We start from the raw sequence: 27,050 nt of genomic DNA, 5'->3' as shown, positions 1-27,050 counted from the left end.
AATTTCAAACTTGTGGTCATTTGAATGCTGACACTGTGTGTGTGTGTGTGTGTGTGTGTGAGAGAGAGAGAGAGAGAGAGAGAGAGAGAGAGAGAGAGAAAACAGAGGAAGAAGAATAGCCTTGTATCAGAAGATGATGACTTTAATTTTAGACAAGAACAGTTTTAGATACTTGCAGGATGTCTGTAGGGCTGCAGCTTGGCCCTGACAACCTTACAGGATCCTCATAGGCTATTCCGCTGCAACAGGAGGGCATGGGAGGAAGCGCTGCGTCAAAGCCATCTCCCACTCGCCATCCTGTCTCTCCAAGGATTCTGTCATGGGACACTTTCTCATTGCTTCCTGGGTTATGATGAGCTATGAAGCTTCAGTTACAATGCTCTTTTAGAAGATCAGGGGTCAGATGGTTAGGGGATAAGATAGAGTCCCTGGGGTCTGGTTTCTCATGCTCTTGCCTAAGTGGTGGGTGAGGGAAGTTAGAGTCCTCCCACTGAGGGTAGCATGGGCCAGGTTACGAGAGATAAGACTACTGGGATCTGGTAGCACATGAGGTTGTGTGGGCCAGGTTAGGGAATAAAGACATCCCAGGACCTGGTAGTGTAGCTCTTGTTACCAAGTCCAAGCTCGCTCTGCTCGCCGCACAACAGGCCAGTGAATCAGGAGACGAGGTGTTGAGACAAGGAATGTGACTTTATTCGGAAAGCCGGCCGACTGAGAAGATGGCGGACTAGGGTGTCAAAAGAACCATCTTATCAGGGTTTGGATGCCAGTATCTTTTATAGAACAGAAGGGGGGAGGAGATGAGGAGGTAAAGTGAAAAGGCCATAGGTTTTGCAAATATCCTCTGGAATGGCCAGTCTCGGGCAAGGGATGTGTTAATTTCTTCTTTCTTGCAGCCATCCACAGGTGGACTGGGTCAGGATGCTTCCCTGAACAAAGGCACTTTGGTTTAACATTCAGGCAGAGAGGCAGGATTCCCCAGGCAGCCCACTGTGTATAGACAGTATCCTTTTAGTGAACAAAAGCAGTGGAAAGCAAAGGTTAAAGTAAAAGAAACAGATCCAACATGTAGTCAGATTTGGGTCTTCCCTGTTACCCTCTCACCTAAGTGGTGGGCCAAGGGAGAGGAATAGGGGTTCTCTCACTGCCCTACCTGTTCACAGGCTAGATGGGCTGGGCCATGGGAGAAGATAGATTCCCTAGGATTTGATAGCATATGCTACGTGTTGATAAATTTTTGGAAGGTTAAAAGAGGTAAGATTGAAGCCAGCCACCGGATTGGTGCCTTATTATTATAAGTTCATTTATTGAGGCCAATCTGTTATTATTACAATTTCATTTGTTGAGGCCAAGTGAAAGGCCACTTAAAACTGAAAGTAAGTGCAAAGCTGTGCTTACTGCTGCTGGCCTGTCTGCTGATCTCTCTTTCCCTGCTGCTTCAGCTGACCCTGGCCTCTGGCATGCCACCCCCATACTCCACCCGCTTCCAGCCAAGGAGATAAAAGGTCTAGCTGCTCCTGGCCGTTACCTTGTAACTCCTGAAATGCCTGTATTAAAACTCTTTGGTATGTTTCTGTAAAAAAGTACCTAGTAAAGTTTGGGTGAAATTTACAGTAAAAAGGGAAAAAATAAAAGTGATCTTTTGGTGAGAGGCCTGCAAGCTGGTTCATTGAATGTACAGTTTTATAAATGTAGAATTGGAATTGATATGTATTATATGTTTGAATTGTGAATGTTCATAGAGTGTTAGAAAAAGATTCCTCTATGTCCAAAGTTTCCAAAGTAGAAATGATGTCCTGTTGGTTGACAAGTTAAAGGTATCAGTCTCAATGGCCTTGGCTTTCTTCCAGTAGGAGTGATTGATAGGTTCTAAAACAATTCAGGGCCTGCTTGCCAAGTAGTTTCTTGGAACAATGTAGGCAGCTTCACAATGCTGAATCCTTCTGTCAGTTAAAGAAAAAAACCTGCTGGCTCTTATTACAAAGTAAAACACTGTATTTCTGATAAAGCCACTATCGCATGTCAGACTTAAAATTCCTGCCAAAAGTTGACCCACTCGATTTACCACGTGCCACAAGGCTTGGCACCACCTAGTCCTTAAAGATTGACTATATCAGACCTTTTAACCCCCTTCTGGGGCTATCGGTGATGCCTTTCTGCTGTTAAGACTTTTTGGTGACAGCTTTATCAGTGACTCTGGCAACACCATTGTGGCCCTTGAAATTAATCTGCCTTGCTTTATTTGATGGACATTCCACACATTTAAGTGGTTGTAACTGATACTGTTAATCGTGTTATAAAAACTGATATTTTGAATATGTGCGATACTTCTCTTGCTTGTAAGGGATGTTCCCAGTAGAGAAATGCCATGATCTGAACATTGGTAGTGGGACGAGTACACAACCAGAACCCTACCCGGATCTCTCAGCCCAGCCACATGGTATTAGTAAATCAGTGTAGGATCCCAGGGAAAGGGGAACAGGTTGAAGGGAAGGTCTTTGTCTTGATTAAACAGCTAGTAAAGACAGGAGTGCTTAAGGAACCTATCCAACAGATTGCACAAACTGCCCTCCCACTTGGGCCAGTGAGCCCTAATGAGACTTTTGTACCACATGTGTTAGCGACTGACAATTATGTAAACTGGCACCTGTGGCAAAAAGATGTGGCTATTAGACAGTGGCACCCCCTGGGGTTGTAGACATGGCACATATGTTAGAATATGGCTATATTGGATGTCTTTGGAGTCTTAAATAATTAACCTATTGTGAAGACCTAACTCAGAAAGAATCATGAAACTTTCTGTATTTATATTTCCTACTTTAATTCTATGTTCTCCATTTAATGAGGGTAAACAGCCTCACCTTCAAGACTATTACAGAGTGCCTAAGCAGAGTCACTCCTCTAAGCATGCTTACTACGATCATTGGGATTTAGGCAGGCAGTTAGTGTTTTGGTTTTTAACCTGTAACTCTTTCAGTGCCTCTTAGGCTATAAACAAGGATGGTGATAATATCTGTGTTCTTCAATGGAGGAGGTGATGTAAAAAGAAAGTAAAAAATAAAATCTTCACAATAAACTCTAACGCGTGTGGTATGTATCTATTTGTACCAAAGTTGCAGATTCAACTCTTCTCCATAATCACCCCTTATTGTATACGTTTGTGAGCAGTAAAGTGGCTGAAAAGACAAGAAGTGATAAGATGAAAATGGAGCAAAATGCTTGGTATATGGAGGAGTTATTTTTCCCACAGTCTCTGAAGTTTGAAGAGAGAAAGCAGATTGCACATCAGTCATCATATGAAATCTAGAAATCAGCTTCATAAATCCATCTGCCATCATACCTATTTTTCCCTATACCATTAATGCTCCCTGCTCCCTTCTGGGACATTCACATGAAGGGAATAAAGGACAGTTTCTATGCCTTAGGGGCACTGAACTAGAGATTTTAATAGAATATTAGAAAAAGAGATCTAATATCACAGATTTCTACCTTTTGCAGATAATGCTGTAGATCCAGATGTATCCGCCAGGACGGTCTTCATAGATGTTGAGGAGGTCAAGAATAAATCTTGTTTGACCTTTACTGATGATGGATGTGGGATGACACCTCATAAACTACACCGAATGCTCAGGTAAAGATGTCTTCATTCTTTTTCTCTTGTCTTGAGTTCATGAACTCTATTTAAGGCTTAATAATTTTCCTTTCCCTTTATTCATTCAACAAATATTTATTGAGCTGCTGTTATGTGCCAGGACACAGGTTATGAAATAGTCACTCTTCTTGCCCTCACAGAACTTAGAGTCTAGCTGGCAATTCAGACAGTCAAGCAATAATCATAACAAAAAATGATAGAAAATTATAGGATGCAATGAGATAACTCATCAGGGGAGCCCAATCTGATCCAGGAGGTCAGGCAAACCTCTTAGATTAAGTGATATTTAAGCTGAGATCTAAGGGGTGAGTAGTAGAATTCAATGAGGTAAAGAAGCAGGGGGACAAGGGATGAGAGTCCCCGCAAAAAGAACAGCATGGGTAAAAACCTGGAGGTCTTCACTGGTCTAAGACCTTCGCAAACTTATATTAACTGAAATTCACTCTTAGGTCAGGGGTATTGGCGTTGGAACAATTTATGGATTGAACCATGAACATGCCTGGGTATAATCAAGCCCCACGAAAGATAAATAGAGGACATCATACACATAGTCTTTGAAAGTTTTGCAGTAGAATTACAAGGTTAGGAAATTCTCTTTTCTAACTGCTGAAGCTGGTGATAACAGATTTCTCTTGCCACTGTCAGTTCATTTAATTACTTTAAAAGGTTTGTAGTTAAGAATGTAAGTTTGTACTTTATCATCTTCACATATCACTCAGTAAAAGATGAGTGTTTCCTCAACTCCTTCCTTCTCTCTTCCTTTTTTTAGCAGATGAGGTTGATTACTCTCCATGAGGCTTCCTGAACTAGCGTGTGAAGCATGAGTACCAGTGGAGGGGTTCTGTGGAGGAGGGAAAGGGCTCTGAACTATAAAAACGGAAAAAATTCATTTGGTTGTAGTTCTCTTTGAAGGTATTCTAATTCTATAACCCTATTTGTAGGGAAATCCCTTTGATCCACCAAAGAAAAGAAGTGAAATTTGGACATAACCAATTATAAATTTGGTTATGTTTTACCACTCAGCAATCTGTGTACCTTACGTCTCAGATCCTTAGAATTAGAAGAATATCTGAGGAAAGCTTCTAGAAGTGAGATAAGAATGCGGCCAGTATGTTGATGAAGGTATGGAGTTGGCCCTATTTTTAAACTTATAGCCTCACTTTTATCTCCTAAAATTAATATTTTATATAAAGAAAAAGAGGATTTTAGATGGGATGGAACCAAAATATTTATGTGTCTAATTCTGTATATACTAGTTTTTTTTCTAAAATCACTTATCCTCTTATTGGTTCCTTCCCCCCACACCTTATCCCGGTGACATGGGTGTCAAATACTGGGCCCGACAAATCTTACTACCTTCTATTTTGTCTGTAGAACTACATCTGTGAGACTTGGTGCTTACAATTACAAGGCAAGAGGAAGGAGGAGGATGGTTTCGAAATAATTGCAGCAACTTTTGTTCCAGATTCTTTCAACAAATTTTTACTGAGCACTTTTGTGAGAGTCACTGGAGATAAATGGTGAACCAGACAGACATGATCCTTATTGCCAAGGGGCTGGCAGTTTAATGAGAAAGATATAAAATAATTGACTAGTAATACAACTACATAGGTTATTCCACTAGTGGTAAGTGCTATGAAGGAAGAGTATAGTTTCTATGAGGGTATATAGCCGAGGGATCTAATCTAGTCTGTGGAATCATAAAAGGCTACCATGCAGCTCGGTGCTTTGTGACCACCTAGAGGGGTGGGATAGGGAGGGTGGGAGGGAGACGCAAGAGGGAGGAGATATGGGGATATAGGTATATGTATAGCTGATCCACTTCGTTATAAAGCAGAAACTAACACACCACTGTAAAGCAATTATACTCCAATAAAGATGTTTAAAAAAAAAGCTATCATGAAGAAATGACATTTGAGTTCAGATATGAAGGATGTTTTGGTCCCAAAACTCAGGCAGGAACTACAGTAGCCATAGGGTTTGGCATTATCATGCCAAATATGTTTCCCACTAATTTAAGCTGGGCCGTTGTTCCTCATATTTGAAAATTAATTTCAGAGAATTTTTAAAAACTTTGTTGAAGTATAGTTGATTTATAATGTGTTAATTTCTGCTGTACAGCAAAGTGACTCAGTTATACATATATATATATATTCTTTTTCATATTCTTTTCCATGATGGTTTATCACAGGGTATTGATATAGTTCCCTGTGCTATACAGTAGGACCTTGTTGTCCATCCGTTCTATATATAATAGTTTGCATCTGCTAATCCCAAACTCCCAATACTTCCCTACCCCTCACTCCCTTGGCAGCGACAAGTCTGTTCAATTTTAGAGAATTTTTTAAATGAGTCCTGGATTATGTATAGTTATATGTGTTGGATTTTATTTCTGATCATATCTTAAAATAAACTTGAAGCTGTTAGAAGGTCCCATTTATTTAAAAGAGATTATTTAGTCCAATTCTAACTTCCAGCCAGGGATTCCACTTACCACAATTTGTTTTAAAATAGTTGAACTTTAGAGGTAACTTTGAAAATTATTATTAAGTATATTAATTTTTCTGTTTGTGGTTTGGAGGCATATTATTTTTGTATTTGGAAAAAAATAATAGGTAACTATGCAAAATTATTAAGCCTACAGAAATTCTATTTGACCTGTAACATTTGTTATAATCTTATTCACATTTTCCAACTTTTTATGCTCCTCTTATATTTTCAGGCTAATAAAATAGTTATGTAACTGAAACAACAGTTTCTCCCATAAATGCAGAATCCCATGAAAATCAAGTTAAAAAGAAAAAGCCTATCATTAAATTCCTGTAAGGTCCATAATTAATTCTCTTTAGCTTATGGGGATAGTGTGTGAACCAACTAGTCTATATATTCAGCTGCCTTTTTCAGCAAGTTGGAAAACCTCTCTTAAAGGTCAAGGATTAAAAGCAGCCACAGATCCATGGATTGAAGGTATTTGCTACCTCTGATCAGAAGTGCATTTCCTAGTAGGTCTGTTCTTCTAAAACAACAGCCAGAGAATAACAGTGTGCTTAGCATTCTTTCATTATTTTATACGACATATTACATCACTAGTATATTTAGGGAGCAGCAGTACCTGCCCTTGTATGTCCATGAATTTGCTAAGGTTTTTTTTTTCATGGATCAGAGTCCCAATTTAAATTTACCCCTCTAGATTCTAGAATCGTGACATTTTAAGGAACTTGGGAGCAAGCTGCTATTTTCCTGGATTCCACTCAAAGAGCCCCCTTGGTGTGTAAACACCGTTATCTATTACACGAGAGGATAGAATAGGACTTACTTAATGAAGAGAAACCACCTGTCTAACCAAATTATATAAGATACGTTCCTACCATTCTGTTATTTTTTGTGAAGGCTTTTATATTAGGTAGTTATTTGATTGGTATCTGGCATCTATTCTGCGATTTTCAGTTAAATAGAATACCTAATATGGGAATGCAAGTGGAATAAGAGAACACACGGGAAGAGTTAAGGGTAACATAACAACACCAACATACTGAGCTTCCAGCTCCTCTCATCTCATTATTCTCATCCTTTTCCATTTCTGGCTCTGGCCCTGCCCCACTACTTATCTTCTCAACCTTATATAGTCATTTAGTCTCCCCAAACCATAACACAATGAAAGTTTATAGTTACAAAGGAGAAAAGAGACGCTAGATGGCAGAACAGGCCGGAAAGGTAAGGAAATTAGGGGAGTAATATAGTCTCCCTATTTTCACCACTTCTCCTTGAGCACCTAATTGAAGCTTTGGTGGCATTAGAGTAGGTTTAAGTCCAAATAACCTTATAGATCCATTTCACATGGTAGGTAACATTACTGTTTATGAAGAGCCCTGAGTTTTAGATATGACATTAGATCTCAAGTAGAGGTAGAGGACAGCACATGACAATTCTCAGAATGACTTCTAGAGTTAGTTTAAAATTAAAGTTTGAATACTACTTTATAAGTTGTAATATATTGTACATACAGTGTATCATTTAACCCTCCTAACGACCCTATCGTTTTTAGGTAATTCTTCCACAGGAGGAAAAGGAATGCCTGAATCTTACCAACTTCTTTAAGTTTACTTCCTGGAATGCTAAGACCCATAGACTGCAGAAGCTCAATGCTCTTTTGGTATTTTCAAAGGAACTACTCTCCTAGAAATTACCTTTTTATGTGGTAGGATTTATTTGTTGGATACACAAAGCTCCTATAAAGTGTCTACTCTAGAGGGACACAATGATGTTATCGTTTAACACTCTGAAATAGAAAATTAAAAGGTGGTCCCCCTTCCTCAGGAAGTGAACACAAACCCTGGCCTCCAGGAAGTTGAAATCAGGCACCTCAACCCAATTAAAAGAATAAGAGCCAAGGCCAAGCTGCTCAGCCATGGCAGGTAGAACATCTATTTTATTGATGTTGGAGAAGCATCTAATCTGTAATATACGAAATCCTGCCTTAGACTGTAAACCATGAGGGCAAGAACCATGTCTCTTTTACTAACAGTTGTGTCTCCAGTGCTTAGCATGATGCACAGCACATAGTAGGTACTCAGTAAATATTTATTGAATGAATGGTAGTGTACAACATTGTAAACTTAGTCCATCTAGAGAGAACTAATCCTTAAAAAATTAGTTTCATTTGTAATGAGAGAAGATACATGAAGAAAATAATCATTTTCTAGATGTCATATCTTTAATTTTTTTTTTGGTTCGGTCATTTTGTTGTGTGTTTGAATGGAAAATATAAGAAAGGGAAAGGATCTGGCTCCCAGATTAAGCTGATCATAAGGGGCTACAGAGATTGTTGAGGTGGCTCGGTGAAAGGCCCTTAATAAAACAAGGGAGACTTTATACTGCAGCTGTTTGCTGATATTCACAGGCAGAACTACCTATTTTTATCCCTTGGCCACATTCCAATGAACTGTCCCAGCAGATGGAGCAGAGGGTAAGAACTGGAAGTGTTATCCTTTGAGTGAATAGTTGAAATTGTCAAGATATATAACCTCTGACTTTCAGATTTCTAGAGAGTGATATGACCAGGTTAGGGATGCCTAGCCTAGTACCTCTAACTAGTGCTAGTGCCAGTTATCTGGTACTCTTGTTACCCTCTCTAGGGTGTACTCTGAGATAACCACCCTTTTCATCTTCCCCTAACTTTACTATTAGCAATCACAGCTATTTTATCTAGACAAGAAAGGCAGCTGCCCCATGGCCTTCTCCAGCTCTCTCTGTGAGTGAAAAGAGGCCACCTTTACATTTTATAAAGTGTGACTCTAATGTAGCAGAAGCGTTTATGTACACACAGACCACACAGGAAAATCAGTCCCATTACCCTGTAGTTATTTCCTATGTTTTTAACTTAATAATTTTGCCCAGAAATACTGAAAGGAAGAAAAAAGGAAGGACTTTTTATAAGTGTTCTTCATTTGAAAGCCAGACATTCTGCCTACCTATCTTAGGATGCTTTTTACCTTTCTGATTTCTTTTTTCTTGTGTAATTACAGCTTTGGCTTTACAGACAAAGTAATAAAGAAGAGCCAGTGTCCCATCGGGGTCTTTGGTAATGGTTTCAAGTCAGGCTCCATGCGACTAGGAAAGGACGCTCTCGTCTTCACCAAGAATGGGGGTACTCTCACTGTTGGACTCCTATCACAGACCTATCTGGAATGTGTCCAGGCCCAAGCAGTTATTGTACCAATTGTTCCATTCAACCAGCAAAACAATATCCTTTCTGGAAATGGAAAATATTAGTTAAAAATTAGTCCTATCTGACTATTCTGATAGAAACCTCTTTCTACAGGTCGAATCCAGCTATCAAAAGTTTTCATATTTAAAGAGGTATTCAGGTGTCTTAAATTTAACTGGAATTTTACCCTATTAAATATTTTTAAAATAAATGGATCATTGACAGAATCTTAGAATTATATTGCAGTTTTCACTGTTAGGCGATTTGATCTATATACTATCTCCCCACTCCCACCACTCCTGTGGTAAAGTTCCCTAGGGCCTTCTCTTTTTTTTTCCCCTAAGGGTAGTTACATTTGCGTCACTCTCCTAGAAACATACTATTTATCAGCTTATCTGACAGCTGAATAGCTCACTTTTCTATACCTGGACAAGCTATTATTTCTGTTAGACACCAGGTGTCTTTACGCAGGCAGTATAGCAATAAAGTTTGAACTCATTGCTTCCAAAAGAGTTGAAAAATTCAGCCTTTGAACTATTTCTTAAGTATAGGACTGTCTTAATTTACATTATATCTTTGAAGCTATATTCTGCAGGCGTAACTGATTTTGGTTTTTGTCTCTACAACCTTTCTGCGTTTCCCCCCTTTCCTTTCTTCTGTAGCAGTAACACCCATGCTTTATATCTATATGTCTATATTTTGTCTAAACTGGCAACCCAAAAGGCAGATCTTCCTGACTGATAGCATCCTCTTAAGATATTAATTTTTCTTTGACTATACTTGGTTTTACAAAAAATGATTATTACTGAGGATTCCTTGCCCAGCCTAGAAGCCATCTTGAACTATTCAGTTTTCAACAGTGAAAATGACCTGCTGTCCCAGTTTGATGCCATCCCAGGCAAAAAAGGCACTCGTGTTCTCATTTGGAACATCCGCAGGTATAGTATTCCAAGAGTGATAGATTCTAATAAGCAAAAGCAGTATGATGAAGCATATTTTAATAAATCGCTCTAGAGAAGCAGAGTAGTTAAATTTTGATACATGTTTGTATATCATTGCACACCTATCCTTAACTTTCTTAGAACCACAGCTCTGTTTGAGACAGTGCTTCTTATTGGTAAAACGTGGAGCTTGATAAGGTGGAGACCTACATACATATCCTGAAGCTATTACCATCAAGACAGTTCAACATTATTCTAAAATCTTCAGAATCCATTATAAATATCTATTTTATATTCACGGACACTGTTTTGAGATAGGTCAATGATAGTTATTTTACCTATTTGCAGTGAAAATGAAGTAAGAGAAGGAGAAATTAGGGTAACAAAGCACAACACAATCTTTAAATAATAAGGACCTCTGTATAAATAATAAGGACCTCTGTATTACTGTTTTCAGAGTAGCTGGATTAGAAGTGGAAAAATCTTCAAAGCAGATACATTTGAACTATAATGAAGCTGGCTTCAGGTTATGTATTTAGAGCTAATAAAATAACCTAGAAATACTTTGGGGTATGTCATTTGTTTAACTTTGTCATGTTAAATGGAACACAGTGTCCACTGAAACCTAAAAATCTTTAATATAAAATAGAGGTGTTACTCTTATGTTTAATAGAACAGAGGAGCAGATATATTCATTCTTCTTTTTTCTCCATAGGTCAAGTATTTTGCCTCATTTCTTAGTTGGGTAAAACTTAGATAAAAACCATGCTGGTTTATATAGAAAGTACTTTCCATTAAAAAGAAAAAAAAGTAAGGTAATTTACATCTCCCTGTGTCCTACTGCGAAAACCTCAAGTAATATAATTTATATTATGAAGGATCATTTTCATGAGCCATTTCCAGTGATTTAAACACAATAAGCAGACTTTTTCTTTGTATATTGTTTCTCAGTTATATGGTACTAGGTGTTATATAAATAAAAGATTCTGTGGTCCAAGAACTTTGGAAAAAGCTGGCTTAAACAAAGCTTACCATGTTGCTTTATTGCAGGACTTCTCCGAGGCTTTAATATGCTAATGTTATTTCAAAATACATTGAAAACGTTTAAGAGAGCAATGTAGAATGCAGTGTTTCCCAATTTCAGAAAAAATGTTTCTCCAGACCTCCTTTCCTTGGATGGTGAATGGTGAGCACCAGAGAGGACAGGGAATCTCCTCAGAGTACATGCGTTAGAGTGGGGTGGGGTAGCAAGAGTCAGGATTATCCTGCAAAATACAGGATATACTATTATAGTGACATGAGCTTTAGACAGGATACGTATCATAGTGGCTCTGGTTCAGCCCTGAAGAAGGAGCTACATTTTCAACACAGCAGCTCTGAGCTTCTGAAACCTCCAGTATGTGGGAGGTATCCCTAGAGCTTGAGGTGGCTCTGGGAGCCAGGAATTGTTTCTCAATTTTATTTGATTATACAGGCTTTATTTATCTCTTTATTTCTTATTTAAGAGTATCTTGGGGGACTGCTGTCCCACAGAACAAATTTGGGGGACCATTGTTCTGATATGTATTTTTTCTCTGTAACCCATCATTTGTTTTGCATTTTTTCCAGTAACAAAGATAGGTCTTGCCTTTTTTTCCCTGGCAGTTTTTAGTGATGTAGCCCAGGGTCTTGGAATGGACCATATTTAGGTGACCCAAAGGGATTATGAGAAGAAGAAATGGTCCTAAGGAAAACAATATGAGTACTATTATATTTAAATGATAATTCTAGAAGACTAACAAGTATATGCTGTTCCTGTCGCAACCTTTTTTTGTCCTTCTAAGAAATAGAATTAAATCAGGGGAAATCTTAGTAGTCCTTATACTGTTGCTAAAGTTAGAAAGAGTAGGTTTTGATTCATCTGTCTATTCATTTGGGGGAAATGATGTTGAATGACCTACCGAACAATACCCAGAAAGTTGGGATCTGTTTTCAGATCCTGCCTCGAGGATAGCTGGCATCCATTTGATTTATCGGATCACAGACATTCCCACCTTCCTTTTTTTTCTTTCCTTCTGTGCTTTGTATCACATTTCTATGAAACTTAGTAGATTTGTTTAGGCTGGAAAGGCCCTTAAATACTGTGTGATCTTCAAAGCAAGTAATGTGTAGTTCCTTTGAATTGGTAGTCAGGGAAAGAAATAGGTATCTGAGTTTTGGCTCATGTTGTTTCTTTTCTCTTGGGTTCCTAGTGCATTTTTGTCCTTTGGAGCCAGTTTTTGTTAGATTGGTACTTGTCTCTTTTACCCAGAAATAAAGATGGAAAGTCTGAGTTGGACTTTGATACAGATCAGTATGATATCCTGGTATCAGACTTTGGCACAGAAGAAAAAGAGACTGGTGGCATTACCTCTGAGCTGCCAGAAACAGAGTATTCTTTACGGGTGAGTAAGAGTGGTTTTTCTTCAACAATGAGAGGTAAGATATCCTGTAACATGAAATTATTATAATACAAGATCTCACTTTAGTTATATAAAGATGACAACCTTTTGACTCTATGCTAGGATTCCTTTTCACTGTCTCCATTGAAACAATGTAGCTAATATAGTCAGCAGCACTTAGTGTGGTAGTTGATTTAGAATAACGAGGTATAGAAACTGAGTCAAGTATTTGCCCAGATTAGATCTCAGTTGCTAGCAGAGTCAGTAGATGGCAGCAACAGGGATGTCAGTAGAATTGGCAATATTGTGTAATAACTTTCCCTTCACTGTTCCATAGGCATTTTGTGGCATTCTATATATGAAGCCACGAATGAAAATTTTTCTGCGTCAAAAGAAGGTGACTACCCAGATGATTGCCAAGAGCCTGGCCAATGTAGGATATGATATATATAAACCTACGTTCACAGTATCCTTACAACGACATGAAGCTGACCTCTTTGTTTCAGGATTAGATTTCCAAGTTGGCACAGAAAAACAGAAACCTTTCCTTTTCCAATTCAAAAATACGTGTTATAGTACAAACCCTATTTTAGGTATCTAAGGAGGTATTTCTTGAATGCCAATCTGTGTGCCAATTTTATCAGAAATCAACAGGAAATTATTAAAATAATACAGTATCCTGAGACTTTAGAGATTCTGGTTCAGTAGATTCTGAAATCTCTTTTTTTAATAAGAAATATTTATTTATTTAAATGAATAGCTAGGTTTGAGAATCTCTGCTATAAGGAATGATTCACACTGTTTGGTTTGTACTGGAATTTTGTTATATATATATTACATTGATTGAAATAAGCAAAATGTTGACTAGAACTTGTTCATTTCTTGGACATACTATGATTTTTGCTGTAACAAGTCCAGACTTATGTTGATAAAAGTTAGGAGATTGGAAATTAAAAGTTGATTTTCTAGGGTGAGATAAATCTTCAACAGATTTGACATGGATTTCTTGGTACTTCTCATATTGGCAGCCACTCAGAGAAGTAATTACTCATTTTCACTTCTACCCTCCACCCCACCCCATTGCCCTGGGAATGGATTTCAGACACTTGAGGAAATCTTAAGATGAGCTTTGGAAATTAGGTCCATCTTTGTTGATGGATTTTGGGGTCAAGAACGTCTTTGAAAGGGTGAGAGTTCATAAGCAGTTATGAAGAATTGCTCTTGTAATTTATTTTCTAGTAATAAGCTCAGCTCTTGGCCCAAGAAACATGTTCACACTCTGTTTGCTTTATCAAAGTCATTATCTAGCTTACTTTGTCTTTATTCCCCTGACCAAAAATTAGAAAATGCCGTTCCCTTTTTAAATAGCCATATGGTTGTTACTCATAAGCAGATTGATTTTCTCCTTTTGAAGAACACAACCCTTGTCTGCTGTGAAAGTTTTTTTTAAAGCCCTAAACAAACCCAACTTAACAAAGCCAGAGCTAACATTGTTAGCATCTGTAGGTAAATTAGTTATAATATCACTGTATGTAGCTAGGATCTTAGTGCCATAGTTTTAACAGAGCCAGTCTAAAGTGCCTTTCAACTACTTACTGTCTCAGGATATACCACATGTCTACCTCCAGCTTCTTTCTTCTGTGGGTTTCTACCAGGGTACCTCCTATGCATGCATTTTGTATGTACCTGAGCTCTTCTCAACCTCCCTTCCCATTAAACTGGTTACCTTTCCCTATTAGAATTTGGGCTAAACGAATTCACTCTAGGCATGAGTAAAATGAAACTTCTAATAAAATTTCCCCTAAAGTCACTGAGGGAAAAGATTACTGATGCTGACTTATTTATTCCTCAGTTCAGTTAGCAAAGGCTTCTTCTCTCCTCTTGTCCTTTCTCCTTATTCTAATTTGGGGAATCTCCTACCCCAGTGTACTTCCACCCCATAATTTAGAATTTAAAAGTATACAACAGAAAAAATTTGACTATCTTTATCTTTAAAATGTTAATTTTATGGTGTAGAATTTTGGGTTTTTGTTTGGGGCAGTTTTGCCCTGTTTTGTTTTTTCGTTGGAATAGGGTCTTATTTGAGATTTGATTTGAGCTTCTGGAGCCCAGAACATTATATGTTCTGAGCCAAACATTACTGTGTTATGTACCCACTCGTATCATGTCTTCATATCATACCTGACCCACTTGTCACATGGATTTGATGCAAGTAGCTTGTTACTTAGAGGGGGTAATGGAGATCAGTTTTTGAAAAAGTAACAAAAATAAGTTTTCATTTAACTCATTTGGGCATGAAGATTTCTCAGTATTTGTTTTAATGAAAATCTCAGTTTCTCTATCTCCTTTATCTTTCTCACTCTATTACCTTGGTTTTTAAATCAAATAGGAGTTGCTAAAAACTCATAAATTATTCATGTTTTATATATAATACTTAGTTCTCTTTGTTTCATTTATCCAAGCTTGTTAACTTCTTCCCATGAAATATATTACAACAGGACTATTTATTGTCCTTTACCTTTAAAAGTGGTTTTGTTCTTCATGGTTTTGCTTTCACTGTGTTTTGTATGATTAGCCAGACTTACCTTATTGCATGTAATTGTGTGAATCTGTGTTGTACCATGTATCTTACCTAGCAGCAAATTAAGCAGTTAGCAAGTGTTAAGAAACGTTTTGTGATTTATGAATTTTTAGATCACTGATGGTATTTTGATATATTTTCTTATAGTCTTTTCTATGTATACATTTATAGTATGTATTTTTAGATGAAACTTGTTGTTCTGAACACTTCCTAATGTTCCCAAATACTTTTCAAAGACATAATTTTAAGAGCTGCACAACAGACCATGTGGATACACCAACATTTATTTAGTCATTCCCTTATTGTCAAACATCTAAATTATTTATGTTTTTTTAGCCATTATAAATCACTGATAAATTTCTGTAACTGATAAACCTTTATGGTCTTCTCTGACTGTTTCTGTAGGATAAATTCCTGAAAGAGAATTACTTGTTCAAAGGTTAAGAATATTTTTAAAGCTATTGCTACCGATTTTTAAAATGCCTTCTAGAAAGGTTATACCGGTTTACATACAATGGTGTTTGATGTGTTTTGCTGTAATATAGTGCAAAATTTTGTGTGCTAAAGCTCCTGGTGTTTGTCTCCTTAATGATTTTCTTCTCAGAATAAGCAGGTGAAAATAACTTTTGGGTTCTCTTGCAAGAATAATAACCAGTTTGGAGTAATGATGTATCATAACAACCGCCTCATAAAGTCTTTTGAGAAGGTGGGATGCCAGGTGAAGGTGAGTAGTTAATGCTTCTCTGTCATAGAAAGCTGAAAAGAGTAGGAAGAGGATTTAAATTTTGCAAAAGGGATAGACTAATGAATGGCTTTTTACTCATCTTGAGATAGTTGTTAAATCTGATCCTGGAATTCTATGTTACCAGTGAGCTGTCTTATGTTCAAAAGCTCTTTCTACTTCTCATTCTTCATAGATGTCAATCAACCCAGGAGTTTTACTGAATGCATTTTCTAGGTAGCTGTTAATAAGAGGTAGAATTAGAGCACCAGCAACTCTGCCATGCGTATAAGTTTATTAATGTTTGAGGTAGCTCTTTCCATTTTCTTGGGGAGACAGTAAGGCATCATGGAAGATGTATAAAATGTAGTGGTTTATGACCAGGATTTGAGGCCTGGCTTTTCCACCTAAAAGCCATGTAATCTTGGCTACATTGTTTAATTTCTCTGAGGCTCAATTTCCTTACCTGTAAAATGGAAACAACGATAGTAATTTTACTTGCTCTGCCTACCTTACAATTTGCAGGGTTGAGAGATTTAAATGGGATAAATTATGCAAAAGTACTCTATAACTGAACTATACAAATATTACCATCATCTTAAAATTTTGATGACAACTTAAAGTAGTAATATCTGCAAGTATCCCATTCATTCCTATTTTACAGATAAGATTGCTAACGCACAAAGAATGATAAACTGCTTTATATTACACAGTAGGACAAAGTTACATACGACCCAGGAGAGCTAGTTTTCAGCCTATATTGCTTTTCATTGTTATATCATCTTTATACAACTTGTTTGTTTGTCAGTCTAATTACACTCCGACTCAGCTCCTTCCATTAAAGTATACAAAAATGATTTTAAATCCAAAAATCTCTTGTATCAACTTGTAATTAATAATACTGCAAGTCTGACTCTCTTTAGCAGTTGTTTGGTGGCATACATATATAAAAATGGTTTATTTTAATGGAGTGTGATTTATATAGCATCCTTAATTTTTTTTCAGATGGAGTTTGGTTTTAGTTCCCTAGAACAGAAGTATATAACCTTAATTTTTTTTTTTAGCATTGTCATTCTTTGTTCAAGTGAAATCTTCTGGCAGTCCCATAATATAAAACAGATGAAAGTGGAGGTAGTGTGGGTGAAGTAGAGATGGCTATTAATCCCTGGAAAATCCTAGGAAATCTATGGATCACAGTTTGAAAATCTCTGCCCTGTAATTTGCCAGAGGTTCCAGTTCATTGTAATACTTGCAGTCTATTGGAGTACATTCTCAGTGTTTCTCTAGATATTACTGGCCTCTCCTTGCCCGTGAACGTTATGTAACCTTTCTATTATTGTTTAGAATCAAAAGGAAGTGCCTCCAGGCAGTCAACAGTAATGTAAGTGTTGAAATTAATATTTTTCTTGTAAGCCAACTCATGGAGAAGGTGTGGGAGTAATTGGAGTCATTGAGTGCAATTTCTTAAAACCTGCCTACAACAAACAAGACTTTGAGTACACCAAGGAGTACCGGTGAGTCACTCCCAACCTGAGGTGTTTCTGATGGTTTGTTCAGATATGATTCTATTCTCTGAAACCTCTAAAATCATCTCTAAAAACCAGCCACATAAGTTAACTGAGAATCCTTTCAAATCTATTTTCCAAGATTAGAGATAAAAGGATTTGATTTTTAAATTAAAAGCTTACTGATACATGATGTATGGAGCCCAACTGAAGTAAACCTTAACTTTAAAAATTAGGGAAAGAGCATAGGGGTTATTTAGTAAAATACTTTGGTGACACAAAGAGCCTTGGGATTGATCTTAATGAAAAGAGATGAGTGGATCTGAAGTTATTGAATATATTGTGGGGAAAGCAGCAGTTTGAAGTTTGTTCCGAAAGATTTCCTTGAAGCCAGTGAACAGATTGAGAGGAAAGTATTGGAGCAGCAGGAAAAACGTGTGTTTTCCCGGAAGCATCTAGATTTAATAGGTAAGACCAATAAAGAATCAGAAAGGAACTTGACATTGAGGCTGAACCAGCAAGGATACTTTTAGGAGGCAAAGAAGGGAGTTGTTAAAGCCAGGATATAATAGTTTGTTTTAAAACTTGTGGGGAGGGATGGATCATACATTCCTTCTTTCATCAAGTATTGTGAGATATCTCCTCTGTGCCAGGTATTAGGGACATAAGAATGAAAGTTAAGAATCCTTGATGCCTATGAACAAATGGGATGAGATATATGTAAATAAGAAACTTAAATACCTATAGAATAATTGCTTTAAGGGGGGATGTATGCCAAATGGGAAGAAGCTTTAAATATGCCTAAAGGGATTCACAGAGCAGAATATGTTTGAGCTTAAACTTCAAGGAAAAATTGGAGTTTGCTAGGTGGATGAAGAGGGGGAGGACATTCTAAGCACAGGGAAGTATTTGAAATGGCAAAGGGTGTTCTGGGAGGATGGAGAAAGAAGGCATGAGGACATTTGGTGTCATTTTTCTAGAAATCTCAGTAGCAAATCTTTTCTTAGAGTAGGGGAAAAGTATTTCCCCAAATCTCTTTTGTTTTGTGTCCAAAACTGTAATAAAATTAGTTAAATGTTGTGCCTTAATTTATATGAAACCATAAGAATTTTAGGTTTAGTATTTGACAGAGAACTATTTGGATGACAACCCCAGATTAATTTCAAGGTAATTGGCTCTTGATCACTCGGGCTACTCCATGATTATAATAACTACCTGCCCTTAGTTTAAGTAAAATGGTCTTTTAAATATGAGTCTGGCACATAATGGAGATCTTTGACTAGGACTTGACTCACAAGAGTGAAAGTTTAGAAATGACATCAGTTTGGCGAAAGTCTCAGAGCCAAGTCATTCTATTTCTCTTGAGTGAAAGGAATAGAGAATTTCTGGTGATTAACCAAATAGTTAAGATTTGTGAAATCCAAATGTTAGGTATTAAAAATTATGTAACATCCTCTTAAGCTGTCTCCGCCACCCCCCAACCTAGCTTTTAAAGTTTAGAGGTATTAGACGCTTGGTTTGTGATGTTTCGTTTCAGTATGATGGGTTTGAGGTGATGGCAGGGGAACCAAATGGAGGTATTCTATAGAGAGTAGGTTTATTCAGCTAAACATATGAGACTTCTGGCTTAAGTAGCTTAATATCTGCTACACATTTTATTAAAAACAGAAAACTAGTATACTGTCCTGCATACAGAGTCTTCTGAGGGTAATAAATGTGCATAACTCATCCCAATTCTGGCAGCATTTCCCTTTTTACTCAATTTATTTTATGTTAAATGAAAAAAGTCTTTAGTTAAAATATAAGGGAATTTGAGAGGGCGATTAGAGAAGGTTGTCTGCTATCACAAACTCATCCTAAGAGTATTTATTATACATTTCAAAACCGCTATAAGAGATACCAGCCATCATACTGCTGGAATGTCTACAAATAAATCATTTGTAATATCACTTTTAATAGTTGTAGATATCAGATTTCAGCTACAACTATCAGGGCTCAAACTTATAACATTTTTAGAGTGAATTTCAGCTGAAGAAATGCAGTCAACGCATACTAAGTGAACACCTCACTGGTACATGGCACAGTGGCTAGATTTTGTGGAGTTTTCCAGAGAAATTCGAGACATGGTTGCTGTCTTTGAGGAGCTCACAGTGTAATTGTAATGACGGATTGTCACAGACACGAAACAGTTTAGAGAGCAATAAACTTGCTCTTTGATCAACCAAAACTAAGTGGTATGGTATAGGAAGCATTCCCTGGTAGAACAGATAGGGAAGGTTTTAGGTAGAAGGTATGACTTGAGATTTGCCTAAAGGATACAGGTTTAGAAAAGGGAGGGCAGGGAATTCCAGGATGGAATTATAGCGTGAGCTAAGTGACAGCAACTCAGAGTGGGAAGAATATGGGGAGTGGGGATAAGGGGATGTAAGTAGAGTGAAGGGGAGTGAAGTCAGATGGATAGAGTATGGCCCTGTCCTAGGGCAGGGGTTGGCAAATTTTTCTGTGAAGGGGCAGGAAATAAATATTTTAAGCTTTGTGGGCCGTATGGTCTCTGTCACTACTACTCAATTCTGCTGTAGTAGGAAAGCAGCCGTAGACAATAAGTAAAGGAATGAACGGTGTCTGTGTCCAATACAATTTTGTTTACGAAAACAGGCAGTGGCCCGGATTTGCCCTACAGGCTGTAGTTTGCTGACCCCTGTCCTGGAGCCACAGTTCCCAAACTGTGTGCCAAGGTGCACAATGAACTCACAGAGGAGCCACAGGATGTTTAAAATTTTCGAGGGGAATACAGTGATATTGACTCTTGCCTATAAGCAATAGAAATTGTTTTCTGTTGCTGTTGTAACAAATTACCACAAACTTAGTGCCTTAAGACAACACTGGTATATTGTCTTCGAGTTCTGTAGGTTAGAAGTCCATCATAGATCTCACTGGGTTAAGATCAAGGTGTTGGCAAGGCTGCGTTTATTTCTGGAGGCTCTAAGGGAGAATCTGTTTCCTTGGCTTTTCCAACTTTTAGAGGCTGCCAGTACTCCTTGGCCCATGGCCCTCTTCCTCCATCCATATTCAAAGCCATCAGTGGTGGGTTGGGTCATCACATCATAACACTCTGATGGCCTTGCTTCGGTCATCACTCTCCTTCTCTGATTCTGACTCTTCTGCCCCACTCTTCCACTTTTAAGGACCCTTCATGATTATGTTGGTAATTCAAGGTAATCTCCCTATCTTAAGGTCAGCTGATGAGTAACCTTAATTCCATCTGCAACCTGATTTCCCCCTTGACATGTAATCTAATATATTCATAGGTTTCAGGGATTAGGACATAGACATCTTTGGAGGATCATTTTTCTGCTACTACAGTCTGCCCTCTGGCCCCTTAAGATCCATTTACATCACACATGCAAAATACATTTACCCCATCCCAACATCCCCAAAAGTCTCAACTCTTACAGCAGCTCAGTCTAAACTCTTAATGTCATCAGCTCAAAATTCCCAAATCTTCTCATCTAAATCAGGTATGGATGATACTCTGAGTCTGATGCATCTTTGGGTAAAATTCCTCTCCATCTGCAGATGTGTGTCTTTTTTTTTTTTTTTTTGTATTTACTCCCAAAATATAATGGTGAGACAGGCATAGGATACCAGTTATAGATGTTCCAGTACAAACAGGGAGAAAAAATGAAGGAAAAAGGAATCACAGATTCCAAGCAATTTCCATGCTAACTCCATTAAATTTCAAGGCCTGGGAATACTCTTCTGGGGCTTTCAGCTCCACCCTCTGGATTTAAGGCTCTGTTCTCTGTCCTCATGGCTCCACCCACAGACTCATTTTTCCTTTTTCTTGAAAGGTAGCATGTATTTGTAGCTGAGTAGTTTCATCAACCTGTTTCTTAACTCTAGAGTTTTGGGGGTCTAAATGCCTTCTTTCATTTATACTCTCTCTGTCCCTTTCAGTCCAGTCTAGCAGTTTTGTCCTTGTATACCATTCTCAAGAACCTTGTGGGTCTCAAGTATGTATCATGGATATTCACTCCATCAGACAAGAGACTCTTGACATGTCTTTCCTAGATAATCCTATTTCTGTTCTTGGCTTCTGCTGAGATGGTGGTGGAGATCTGATTCACGTGTTTAATCTTTTCAGAGAGCTTTTTGTGTGACTGAATACTTTGACCTTTTGATCTTCCTGAGATATTAGCAAAAGGTTGTCCAGCCACTGCCTTGGTTTTTTCTCTAGAGCATCTTTCTAAATTTTAGCATCTTTTGCAGTCTGGATAAACTGAGAATTTCCAGAATCATTAAGTCCTGGTTCGTTTTTGTTCAACAGTTCTTCCCTTAATTTATTTCTTTCCTCTCACATTTTATATAAGCAGCAAGCAGCCACCAGGCCACACTTTCAACAGCCTGCTTGGAAGTCTCCTCAGCTAAATGTCCAATTTTATCATTTACAAGTTCTGCTTTCTACCTAACTGTGGGACACAATTCTGCTAAGCTTTCTGCCAGTATGTAACGGGGATCCCCTTCCCTCAAGTTTTCCAATAACATGTTCCTCATTTCCTTCTGAGCCTTAACCAGCCACAATTTTAACATCCATAATTCTACTAACAGTCTGTTCACAATGATTTAGATATACTCTGAGGAAATTTGTGTTTTCTCGACCATGCTTTGCCCTTCTGAGCCCTCACCAGTGGGGTGTTTAACATCCATATTTGTACTAACAACAGCCTATTCAAGGCAATCCAGGCAATTTCTGTAATGCTCCTCCAATTCTTCCACCCTCTGCCCACTGTCCAATTCTAAAGCCACTTCCACATTTTTAGGTATTTGTTATGGTAGCACCCCACTTTCAGGTAAAAAATGTTTACATTCCTCTTGATTATATCATATCTTTGTGAATCTGGGTTTTTTGTGATTGCTGTGATAAAAAGCAAGTAATACCAAAAATCAATGTTGAATAAGAAATGAGGGAAGTTGTGTCCAGTTTGACTCCAAGGTTTGAGTAGTTGTACAATATCCAACAGGCATACCCATTCCATTATAAGTAATTGTGGCTATTTAAGATTGAAACAGAAATATTTTTAAAATATATACATATATTTTTCAAATGGACCCTAAATTTTAGTACATAAATAGTTATTAAGTTGTTTCGACATAACCGTTTAACAGTAATTGGAACCAGTACATATTTCTTTAGACCTAAGGGTGCCATGAAAAACTTGGGACACTAAAGGTACCATGAACCGAGATAGTTTGAGAACTTCTGTCTTAGAGGGACATTGGATAGAGTAGTTGATGCTTTAGGCAATGAGAATTCATTGTATATTCTTAAGTAGAGGGGTGACTTGAAACAATTCTATCTTAAGAATATAGTACATTACAGTTATATACTGCTTTATGGCTTATAAAGTGCTCTACATGAATTATATCAGTTGATAAATCTGGAAAGAGGGTGCAGGATAGATTGAAAGAAGGATTATATGCTATTTGAGTAATCTAGGTATGGGGTGAAGGTGTGAAATAAGAGTAGCTGTGAGAAAGGAAGTATGTGACAGATACTGAAAAAAAAGATCAAAAAGTTTGGTGAGGGCTTCCCTGGTGGTGCAGTGGTTGAGAATCTGCCTGCCAATGCAGGGGACACGGGTTCGAGCCCTGGTCTGGGAAGATCCCACATGCCGTGGAGCAACTAAGCCCGTGTGCCACAGCTACTGAGCCTGCACTCTGGAGCCTGTACTCCGCTACAAGAGAAGGACGCGACAGTGAGAGGCCCGCGCACCGCGATGAAGAGTGGACCCCGCTCACCGCAACTAGAGAAAGCCCTCGCACAGAAACGAAGACCCAACACAGCCAAAAATAAATAAATAAATAAATAAATTTATTTTAAAAATTGATGATAAATTAATAACGGGATAAGGGAAATAAAAGAGAGGAAAGAATCAAAGATCACCTCAAAGCCTCAAATTTAGTAGACTGGCATATTGACAGGATCGTTGATAGAATAATGAGGTTAGGGAAAGGAACAGTTTTGTGTAGTGGCAATGGTGGAAATTAGATTGTACAGGGTTAAGACAGGAGAATGAAGAGGAGATAGTGGGTATAGACCACATACCAGGACTGGGGAAGTAAAAGGAAAGAGATTACTGGAACAGTGGAGTCAAGCCAGGTTTTTGCAAGAAGGAATGGGGTTTCAAAATACATGAGAATGGTGTCTTGATTGAGGTGGTGGTTACATGACTGTATGCATTTGTTAAAACCGATAGAACTACATGTTAAAAAGATGAATTTTACCCTATGTAAATTTCACCTCAATATTTTTTGCCCGAGTACATGAGAACAGAGGTTTATTTTTATTTTTTAAATTGAGATATAATTCACATGCCATAAATGTCACCATTTAAAAATGTATACTTTAGTGATTTTAGTATATTCACAAAGTTGTACAACCATCACCACTATCTAATTCCAAAACATTTTCTTCACCTCAGAAAGAAGCACCTTGTCCATTAGAAGTCACTCCCCATTTCCCCTCCTCTCCAACCCCTGGTAACCACATAATCTGCTTCCTTTATTTTTCAATTTTTTTTGTGGTAAAATACACATAACATAAAATTTACCATCTTAACCATTTTTAAGTGTACAGTTCGGTGGTATTAAGTACATACATATTGTTATGCAACCATCACCACCATCCAACTCCAGAACTCTTTTCATCTAGCAAAACTGAAATTCTATACCTATTAAACAATAACTCCTCATTCCCACCTCCTCCTAGCCCCTGGCAACCACCATTCTACTTTCTGTCTCTATGAATTGGACTACTCTAAGTACCTCATAAAAGTGAAATTATACAGTATTTGTCTTTTTGTGACTGGCTTATTTCACTTAATGTAATGTCCTCAGGTTTCATCTATGATGTACATATGTCAGAATATCCTTCCTTTTTTAAGGCTGAATAATATTCTATTGTATGTATATACTACAGTTTGCTTATCCATTCATTTATCATTGAACACTTGGATTGCTTCAGCATTTTAGCTCTTGTGATTTATAGTCTATTTTGTCTGATGTTTGTATAGCTACCCTTGCTCTCTTTTGGTTACTATTTACATGGAATATCCTTTTCCATCCTTTCACTTTCACCCTATTTGTGTCTTTGTATCTAAAGTTAGTCTCCTGTAGACAGCATATATTTAGGTCATTTACTTTTATTTTACCCATCACTCTGTGTCTTTTGATTGGAGAGTTTAATCCACTTACATTAAAAGCAATTACTGATAAGAAAGGACTACTGTCATTTTGCTATTTGTTTTCTATATGCCTTATAGATATTTTGTCCTTCATTTGCTGTATTACTATCTTCTTTTATGTTTAGCTGATTTTTTTGTAGTGAAACATTTAAATTCTTCTCATTTCCTTTTGTGTATATTTTATAGCTATTTCCCTTGTGGTTACCATGGGATTACATTATCCTGTGATCAGGAGCAGCAAACAGAGATCAGAGCACAGATCCCCAATATTTGGAGGACAAGGTCTTTTTTGCCTACCCTGGCTCCTGCAAGCTGGTCTTGAAATGTGTGCGCAGCTGCCTGTCACAGGGCTGGGGTAGGAGATGGGTAGTTAAGAGCTGAAATTTGCCAATCTATCATCCAAGCATTCCCCTGGAAATTACAAGTCTTCAGTAGACTCTTGAGTTCCAAATAGTTACATTAGACAGATTCTGCCAGTGTAATTGTTGTCTAGATGGGAAGGCAGATTCCTGGTGCTTCCTACTCCATCACCTTTCCAGAATCCCATGTAATCTTTTTTAAAAAGTAGATTTAAAGTAAAATTTTAAGAGAAAACAAGAAATAGTTCTTCATCTGTGACTTTAGGGAAGGATATAAACATAGAGGTAGGAACATTGGTAGGTTGGAGGGGACTAAGAGTTTATAGGGGAACTCATATATGATTTAATCTTCTCTGTGTAGTCAGAATCTAATTTAATATGAGTAAGGTGGAGTTAAGGAAGAATTCCTCTTAAGGAGAGAAGAGGTCTACAAAACCTTTGGGGAATTATCCGGGGAGTCAAGAGATCTAAACACTAAATTTGTAGTGTTTCAGGTGTGTACAGCTCTACATTAAGTTGTAATCCTGGGTTGTAGAATTAAATAGGAATTAGTCACTAGAAATTGGCAGTTTTTAAAAGTAAAATTCAGGTTTTCTACACATTATATTGTTTAACCCTGGGTCTGCTGTTGTTCATTTGGGAAGAGAGATAAAGGAGAAAGGGCAAGAGCCATAATTGGGGCATAGCCTCCACTAACAGCTATAGAGTAGAAGGTTGAAGGGGACTTTGTTGCCTGTTGTTGCTGTAACTGCTGTGATCCGCATTTAGATAAAGAAGAACCATATAGACATTTTTAAGTTAGTGTTTGATTTGTAATAGATAGGGTGCAGTATTTGATCCTCTGCCTTTCAACTTGGTCCTCAATTGTTTACCTGTAGTCATCTAACAATTGAATAACTCCCCAACAACTTATCTGCAATTTAGTCTTCTATCATTGTCTCTAATGTCAGCTCCCCTCGCCATGATTCTAAAATTTGGAGAACACAATACTTTTTAGGACTTGTGACCGTCTTACCTTTTCAACTGACTTTGTCATTTTGACATGTAATTTACAAAGGCAGTACATTCCCATCCTAGTTTCTGAAAGTGTAGATGTTCAGACCTATGCTGAATATTCTAAATTGCTGGTTTCTGTTAAATGGGAGCATCTTAAAGACTGCAAAATTATTCAACAGATTCTCAACATTGACATGTTTCTTTCTTTTTCTTTCAGGTTGACAATAAATGCCCTTGCCCAGAAGCTCAATGCTTATTGGAAGGAAAAGACCTCCCAAGAGAATTTTGAGACCTCAGCCATAGTCAGGCCAATACTGTGAGTAGTAAATTTAGAATATAAAAGTATTAGGGATAATGTCTATGGAGCAAATGGAAGGAATGGGATAAGATGGTGCTTTTCACATAAGGAAGTTTAATTAACTAAAAATAGGAAATCACAGGTACTAATTTCATCATTCTCTAGACCTCTTCATTCTGGTTCGACACTTCTGTGATTTGGATCATAAATATGAAGAGTTTAGTACTGTCAGTTTATCCTGCAGGCAGCATGATATAGTAGAAGATGATGACCATTTAAATCAGCCACTCCTGGGTTGAAAATCTAGGTCTTTTTCTTCTTTATTTTTTAATAAACAACATGAAACTTTTATTGTATCAATATAATATCTAATGTATTACAATTGCTTTAAGGTCGTAAGTTCTATAAATATTATGAATATTACTTAAAACCCTAAATAAATCACTAGTGTATTCTCTACTTTCAAATAATTAGGCAAAAATCATGAAATTAAATCATGGATAAATGTCTATTAGTCTTTGTTTTTAGATTTTATTGAAGTATAGTTGATTTAAAATGTTGTGTTAATCTCTTCTGTACAGCAAAGTGACTGAGTTATACATATGTATATTCTTTTTCATATTCTT

The 27,050-nt window shown here is 37.4% G+C and overlaps 1 protein-coding gene across 2 annotated transcripts in view; it reads left to right on the top strand.

Moving 5' to 3' along the window:
* The window catches only part of MORC4 (MORC family CW-type zinc finger 4), a 50,541-nt gene that overhangs the window by 2,925 nt on the left and 20,566 nt on the right, over nucleotides 1–27,050 (top strand). For both annotated transcript variants that reach the window (XM_029239901.1, XM_029239902.1), the window contains exons 3-10: nucleotides 3,499–3,631; nucleotides 9,178–9,395; nucleotides 10,150–10,297; nucleotides 12,591–12,723; nucleotides 13,058–13,186; nucleotides 15,906–16,025; nucleotides 17,436–17,536; nucleotides 26,344–26,442. In XM_029239901.1, the coding sequence (XP_029095734.1) occupies nucleotides 3,499–3,631; nucleotides 9,178–9,395; nucleotides 10,150–10,297; nucleotides 12,591–12,723; nucleotides 13,058–13,186; nucleotides 15,906–16,025; nucleotides 17,436–17,536; nucleotides 26,344–26,442 (1,081 nt within the window). The remainder of the gene's footprint in view (nucleotides 1–3,498; nucleotides 3,632–9,177; nucleotides 9,396–10,149; nucleotides 10,298–12,590; nucleotides 12,724–13,057; nucleotides 13,187–15,905; nucleotides 16,026–17,435; nucleotides 17,537–26,343; nucleotides 26,443–27,050) is intronic.

Source organism: Monodon monoceros, unplaced genomic scaffold, assembly GCF_005190385.1.
Source record: "Monodon monoceros isolate NGI ecotype Baffin Bay Population unplaced genomic scaffold, NGI_Narwhal_1 Super_Scaffold_22, whole genome shotgun sequence".
In the NCBI taxonomy this organism is placed as follows: domain Eukaryota; kingdom Metazoa; phylum Chordata; class Mammalia; order Artiodactyla; family Monodontidae; genus Monodon; species Monodon monoceros.
This window is presented reverse-complemented; position numbering and strand designations above follow the sequence as displayed.